Source organism: Taudactylus pleione, unplaced genomic scaffold (assembly GCF_031769625.1).
Source record: "Taudactylus pleione unplaced genomic scaffold, aTauple2 ptg000065l, whole genome shotgun sequence".
NCBI classification, from domain to species: domain Eukaryota; kingdom Metazoa; phylum Chordata; class Amphibia; order Anura; family Myobatrachidae; genus Taudactylus; species Taudactylus pleione.
The window spans coordinates 8,850,233-8,858,037 of record NW_028284467.1 but is presented as its reverse complement, the minus strand read 5'-3'; the positions used below and the strand labels follow the sequence as shown (position 1 = coordinate 8,858,037).

The 7,805-nt window shown below is 43.8% G+C and overlaps 1 protein-coding gene across 2 annotated transcripts in view; it reads left to right on the top strand.

Annotated features, from left to right (window-relative positions):
- The first annotated feature begins 5,753 nt into the window (after positions 1 to 5,753).
- Positions 5,754 to 7,805, top strand: part of AVIL (advillin) — a 118,069-nt gene continuing 116,017 nt past the window's right edge. Inside the window, exon 1 of one of the 2 annotated variants that reach the window (XM_088465927.1) lies at positions 5,754 to 5,847. In XM_088465927.1, the coding sequence (XP_088322053.1) occupies positions 5,775 to 5,847 (73 nt within the window). In that variant the 5' untranslated portion in view covers positions 5,754 to 5,774. The remainder of the gene's footprint in view (positions 5,848 to 7,805) is intronic. The other variant, XM_088465929.1, reaches the window with a different exon arrangement.

Genomic DNA, 7,805 nt, shown 5'->3' with positions numbered 1-7,805 from the left:
ACCCCTTCAAAAAAAGGGGTCTCCCTCTCCAGGGCACCCCTAGCCTAGGCTGATAGCCCGGAGCTATCCCCGCCACCCCTGGGCAGTGGGTGGCGGGTTGATTGTGTGAGTGTTGTGTAAAAATAGATGTGATAAAACATTGGCCCTCATTCAGAGCCGTACGCTCTGAGCAGAGCGCACGCTCTGAATGAGGGCCGGCCTCCATGAAAATGGAGCGTCCTTCTGGACGCTCGTATAGCTGTGGGTCACCACCCACAGGCTATACGAGCGTGCATTTTGATGGCCGCGATGGTCGAGACCATTGCGACCATCGAAATTGCGAGCCGGAGCCTGCGGTTGAGGTTTTCAACCGCAAGCTCCGGAGTGATTTTGGCTCTATCAGAGCCAAAATCACTCCCACTGACATCACTAGTGATGTCAGTGGGCCGGCTTCTGACGGGAGGCGTTCCCGTGGGAACGCCCCCGTCAGGGAGGCACGCCCCCGTCACGCCTACCAAAGGGGGCGTGCTGTCAATCAACATCGACAGCACGCCCCCTTTGATCAGACACAACGAGCGAAGGACTTTCCTTCGCTCGTCGCGTCTGGCGCATGCGCACGACGGAGCTCCCTCCGTCGTGCGCATGCTCAGTCCATAACATCGACCCACTTGCGAGCGGACAGCCGCTCATGAGTGGGTTTGAATCAGGCCCTTTGTCTTTCCAGTAGAACTGCAGGTCACAGCAAGCCTCCCCCACATGCTGGTACTTGGAGAACCACAAGTACCAGCATGCGGGGCATTAAGGGCCCACTGGGACCTGTAGTTCACCTGTAAAGAAATGTTGAAAGAAACACACACACCTTACACAGTATAACTTTAATACATACATACATACATACATACATACATACATACATACATACATACACTCACACATACTCACCTATATTGCCTCCAGTGGTCCCCTTGTCCAGTAGGCATCCATGGGTTAAAATAAGAAAACGAAAAACCCGACCATCGCATTAAGGAGTAATCATTCTAACCAGAATGATTACTCCTTCCCGAATGAAGTGCACAGATGCGGCTTCCTCCTTTGAAGCTCCATGTCTGTGCGTTCATTGGCTGAGAGAGGTCAGGCCCCGCCTCTCAGCCAATGAGTGGCTCCTCCATTGTACTCAATGGTGGGAGCCGCAGGGTTACTAAAGTTTATCTTGCGGCTCCCACAAGTGCCAAAGGGCAGGCATGCTGGCACTTGTAGTTCCACTGTAAAATAAAAGTGTTCTTTCAATTTAACACTTTATTACCCCCGTGCCCATAGCCCAAGGGTGCGGGCAAGAGCCCCGGGCTTCAGACCAGGCCTGGGGTTTCAGGAGAGAGTGACCCCTTTTATGGGGGGTCCCCACCTCCCCTGAGATCCCCGGCTTGGCCTGAGCAACTTGTGGTGAGAATGCTTTGGCCCTGGAGACCCGGTAATAGGTACTCCGGGCTGTGACATTACACCCCGGTTGTTTTTGGGTCCGGTGCTGGTTTTAAATATAGGGGGACCCTTACAAATTTTGTTTCCCCCTATATTTAAAATCAGGACTGGCCCTGCAGCCTGGTGCTGGAACCTAAATTACGGTGTAACCCTACTCATTTTGTTCCCCGTAATTTTAGGTACCAGGGCAGGCTGACAAGTCTGGGGCTGGTTAGGCTTTTGGGAGGGTACCTCACGTTATTTTTTAATAAAAATGAACCCTTTTTTTTTATTTACAAGCAGAAACATACATGGATCACACTGATCTGTGTATATTTCTGCCAAACTCGCAGATCACAGGCAGGTGAATTTATTTCCCAAATTTTTACAGGAGAATTGTCCCTTCTCATGAGAGTTTACAAACTCTCTGCTGGGTAAATTCCGGAATCCTATCTTCACTAGCGAAAAGGTTCTCGAGTTTTGCCGATGGTGAATTGAAGAGAGTTTGCTACCTCGTATTTTCCCGTAGCAAAGGAGATCTTTCTCCTGGGTTTTACATTAGTAAATTTGCGAGTGTAAAAAACTGCCCAAACTCTCCAGAGATTGCTAAATCGACCAGACTTGATTCTTAGTAAATTTACCCCTGGTAATCTAAACAAAACACCTTATTTTAACCCTTAACTGTCTATCTATCGATCCATTACATAAAAAAATCTGGATGCTTATATATCCTCACACTTAATTAAGTATTTGTCTACTTTAACTATAGCTAAGACTGTTTCCATATCAAAACTGATGCAGAGGGATAGATGAGCGATATAATAAAACAATTAAATATATGTAAGTACTACCATGTCCCCCATCCCTTTCATTTAAGCGTTTTATTATTCATACAAAGATGGGCAAAAAGGAGTTAATTATGTGAAACTTACACTACAGCAGATATAAACTGTTGGGCAATATACAGTCAGGTCCATAAATATTGGGACATTGACAGAATTTTCAGAATTTGACCTCTATTCACCACCACAATGGCTTTGAAATGAAACAAACAAGATGTGCTTTAACTGCAGACTTTCAGATTTAATTTGAGGGTAATTACATCCAAATTGGGTGAACGGTGTAGGAATTACAACAGTTTCAATATGTGCCTCCCACTTTTTAAGGGGCCAAAAGTAATGGGACTATCAACTCAAAAGCTATTTCATGGACAGGTGTGGGCTATTCCCTCGTTATTTCATTATCAATTAAGCACGTAAAAGGTCTGGAGTTGATTCTAGGTGTGACATTTGCATTTGGAATCAGTTGTTGTCAACTCTCAATATGAGATCCAAAGAGCTGTCACTATCAGTGAAGCAAGCTGTCATTAGGCTGAAAAACAAAACAAACCCATCAGAGAGATAGCAAAAACATTAGGTGTGGCCAAATCAACTGTTTGGAACATTCTTAAAAAGAAAGAACGCACCGGAGAGCTCAGCAACACCAAAAGACCAAGAAACCAATTCTTTTGTCATCCACCACGGAAAACAACTGTGTTGGATGACAAAAGAATTATTTCCCTGGTGAAGAAAAACCCCTTCACAACAGTTGGCCAAATCAAAAACACTCTCCAGGAGGTAGATGTATATGTGTCAAAGTCAACAATCAAGAGAAGACTTCACAAGAGTGAATATAGAGAGTTCACCACAAGATGCAAACCATTGGTAATCCACAAAAACAGGAAGACCAGATTAGAGTTTGCCAAACAACATCTAAAAAAGCCATTACAGTTCTGGAACAACATCCTATTGACAGATGAGACAAAGATCAACTTTACCAGAGTGATGGGAAGAGAAGAGAAGGAAAGGAACTGCTCATGATCCAAAACACACCACCTCATCAGTGAAGCATAGTGGTAGTGTCATGGCGTGGGCATGTATGACTGCCAATGGAACTGGTTCCCTTGTATTTATTGATGATGTGACTGCTGACAAAAGCAGCAGAATGAATTCTGAAGTGTTTCGGGCAATATTATATGCTCATATTCAGTCAAATGCTTCAGAACTTGTTGGACAGCGCTTCACAGTGCAGATGGACAATGACCCGAAGCATACTGCAGCAGCAACCAAAGAGTTTTTTAAGGCTACAAAGTGGAATGTTATGCAATGGCCAAGTCAATTCAGTGACCTGAATCCGATTGAGTATGCATTTCACTTGATGAAAACAAAACTGAAGGGAAAATGCCCCAAGAACAAGCAGGAACTGAAAACATTTGCAGTAGAGGCCTGGCAGAGCATCACCAGGGATGAAACCCAGCGTCTGGTGATGTCTATGCGTTCCAGACTTCAGGCTGTAATTGCCTGCAAAGGATTTGCAACAAAGTATTAAAAAATGAAAGTTAGATTTAGGATTGTTTAGTTTGTCCCATTACTTTTGGCCCCTTAAAAAGTGGGAGGCACATATAGAAATCGTTGTAATTCCTACACCGTTCACCTGATTTGGATGTAATTTCCCTCAAATTAAATCTGAAAGTCTGCAGTTAAATCACATCTTGTTTGTTTCATTTCAAAGCCATTGTGGTGGTGAATAGAGGCCAAAATATGAAAATTCTGTCAATGTCCCAATATTTATGGACCTGACTGTATAGACTTTTTTGGTAATAGAATTTGAGCTAAGTTAACCATGCCAAGTTTAAAAGGGAAGCTTAGAACAAGCTGGGATAATTGTGTATAAATGATAGAAAAAGGGCTCCTGTATATTTAAATACTCATCTTTTAATTGTGTATACAGAATTGTACTGTATGTGTATTCAGTACTGAGAAATAGGATGAATAATTAACAACTCGATGTATCTCTGGAAATGTATAATTTATAACTGTAGTTGTTAAAAAGTGTTGGAGATTCTAAAGAGCACAACTGGAGATGTTCCCCATAGCAGCCAATCAACTAATAGCTATCATTTTATATAATGTACTAGGTTCCCCATAGCAGCCAATCAACTAATAGCTATCATTTTATATAATGTACTAGGTTCTCCATAGCAGCCAATCAACTAATAGCTATCATTTTATATAATGTACTAGGTTCCCCATAGCAGCCAATCAACTAATAGCTATCATTTTATATAATGTACTAGGTTCCCCATAGCAGCCAATCAACTAATAGCTATCATTTTATATAATGTACTAGGTTCTCCATAGCAGCCAATCAACTAATAGCTATCATTTTATATAATGTACTAGGTTCCCCATAGCAGCCAATCAACTAATAGTTATCATTTTATATAATGTACTAGATAAATGACAGCTAGAATCTGATAGGTTGCTATGGGGCAACACCTCCGCATGTGCTCTTTAGAAGGTTTCACTTAATTAAATTGGTTGGGTACGCTATGCATCCCAGGGGTTAAAATTCCGACGCTGGCATTCCAACAGGGTTAGGATCAGCGGTGGCTCCTACTTTTTTTTTGTGCGGGGGGGGGCTGCCCGGGCTGCAGTCCAAACTTCCTGTGTGCTGCGGTGGCTGTCCTACTGTTTCAATGCGCATGCGCGAGAAAAAAAAAAGCCACACATAGAAAAAAACATGCATGCTCAGAAAACGGCATTGGCTAGGGGGAGCATCTACTGCAGCCCCAAGCAACCGAATAAATTTGCCATATTAAAAGCAGAAGCGCTTCCTATTGATCAGATGGCCGATTATCGAATGATCTGCGATGGCAGCTGCAGACTTGTACAAGCTGCTTTGATTTGCGATTGCCCCGGTGGGCGTCTTAATACATATCTAGGTGTCTGCAACATTTGCATATCGTCGCACATCCGGTGCGTACGAGATCGTAGCTGCGATTACATTAGTGTTCATCTCTGAACCAGCCCAAGGTGCGTACGTAAGATGTGTTTATGAAAGCAGCAGTATGGTACTTCATACAGTAACATTATGAACCAAATTTGTTTACTACTATAATATTAGAGAAAGAAAGTATATTTCAGTCTTCCCCCAAATAGACTGCCGGTCATTTGTATTTAACATTATGAATTATTGATTGGCTAAATGTGCACTTTAGAAAAATCAATCTCAGTAGGAAGTGGGATATGAGAATATGGCCAAGCAGCAGAGAAATGTGAGCGGACATGGGACCTCTGTGTGCTGTTGGTTTGAATATAGATAAACAGATCATTTTCATCTCATTTGTGTATACTGTATGAATGGGCTAGCAGAACTGTGATTGGCCAAACACTCTGGAAGAGATATGCTAATGCAAACACAGGCAAATGTAATATACTGGAAGAGAACAGGGAGCCTCTTTGCACAGACCAGAAACACTTTACACTTGAGAAAGAGAACCTACACATTCTATATTGTTTATGGTGGAGACAGGGGATTTAGCTCCAGCTCTTCATCCTGCTTGGGCAACAGGAGAGCCAGTTTGCTTCAAAGGTGAGCTACAGACAGTATATACTAGTAATATATGGAGTATATTTACTAAAGTGCAGGTTTTTAGAAGTGGAGATGTTGCCCATAGCAACCAATTAGATTCTAGCTATTATCTTCTAGAAGGTGCTAGATAAATGTTAAGTAGAATCTGATTGGTTGTTATGGGTAACATCTGTACTTTAATAAATATACCCCTATATCTGAGCAATACCTTTGTCTTGCCAAATCCTCATCTCATTTTTTTATAACGGATGATTAACTGAGAAACCCACCTAAAGTATGATGAATTTATTACTTTTTAAGAAATAGCTATTTAGTATTTTGGAGGATACAACAATGGATGTTCAATAACTCAGTTGCCATGAATTTAAGTTATTATTATGTTTGTATTGATTTTATTTCATCAGTTTTGCATCTGTTTTAGTTTACAAGATGAAAACTATATTTTCGCCGATGTGGAATAATAGAATACATTTCCAGTGATTATAATTATTTTTTGATTTTGTTGGGTGGACTCACTATTTTCAAGAGCTCCTACGCCCTATATTTTAAAAGCAACACTAATAAAATGTATGTTTTAATCTATCTCAGATTTTCAACAAAACAATTAAAAATTTGAAAAACATTTTTTTCACTGAAGAGTGCTCCCTAAAAAGGAATTTCTTTTTGCTTTTTGGCTCTTGCTAAAAATATTTTTCAGGTAGTACTACTTTATTCCACCAAACAAAGCATGTTAAATTAGACTGTAACACAATCTGTTACAAGCTAGAATTTGGTAATTCAAATTTGTGGCAATTCAACACTATATTCAAATCCAGTGCCGGATCACATTAAGGCCCTCATTGTCAGACCCGGCCGCAAGCGCTCGCAACCAGGTTGATGTATAGGCCCTGCACACGCGCAGCGGCCACACTGCGCGTGCACAAGCCCCGGAGCAAGAGATAAATTCTCTCGCTCCGGAGCTCACTACTAAAGGGCCGGCTGTCAATGTTGATCGACAGCTCGGCCCGTTTTGTAGGCGTGGCGGGGGGGTGGCTTCACAAACGGAGGCGTTCCTTAAGGAACGCCTGCCGTTTTGTGGGTGGCTGCACTGACATCAGCAGTGATGTCAGTGGGGGGAGGCAATCGGGAAGCCGACTGCCTAAATACCGGCAGCCGGCTTCCCGACTGTCTTATCCCGGCAAGGGTGAAATGCCAGGCGTCTAGATGTAGGCGCCCGCATTTCCCCGATGCCGGGAGACCGGCGCCCGGCATCACGATCGTAGTGATGCCGGGCGCCGCGAGCGGACAGCCGCGGGGGGGGAGGGTTAGGTTTAGGGCTCCCGGGGGGGACTTAGGGTTAGGCCCCCCCCCCGGAAGGGTTAGGCTAGGGGGAGGGAGGGTTAGGGTTAGGCACCCCCGAGGGGGACTTAGGGTTAGGCACCCCCCTGGGAGACTTAGGTTTAGGCAGCGGGGAAGGGGATGGTTAGGGTTAGGCACTTGGAGGGGGGATTAGGGTTAAGCACTTGGGGGGGAAGTTATGGTTAGGCACCCCTAAGGAGGGTTAGGGTTAGGTTAGTGGATACTTACCTATCCACGATCGGGATTTCCAGCGCTGTCGGGCTTCCGTTGCATCGCACTCTGGTTCTGTCGGGCTGCCGCTGACGGGAATCGAACCGCCGACGGTATTTCGGCCGACGGTATTTCATACCAATTCCCAGTGGGGAGCTTCCAGTGTCTCTGCAGCCAGCACCCCTGTCTCTACAGCTAGCCCCAACTGTTTCTCCTGCTAGCACCCGCAATGAGTCTCCTGCTTTACTTTCTTGATGAATGGCCCGATAACTTAAATTCTACAATTGCAAATGTTCATTTCCACCTACTTTTATAGAAATCAAGTGATGATGAATAGGCCCCTTGAGGTGCTAAGATGACAACTTTCATACACCAGTGGTGAGCAGTGACTAGTTACTCCTCCTTTATAG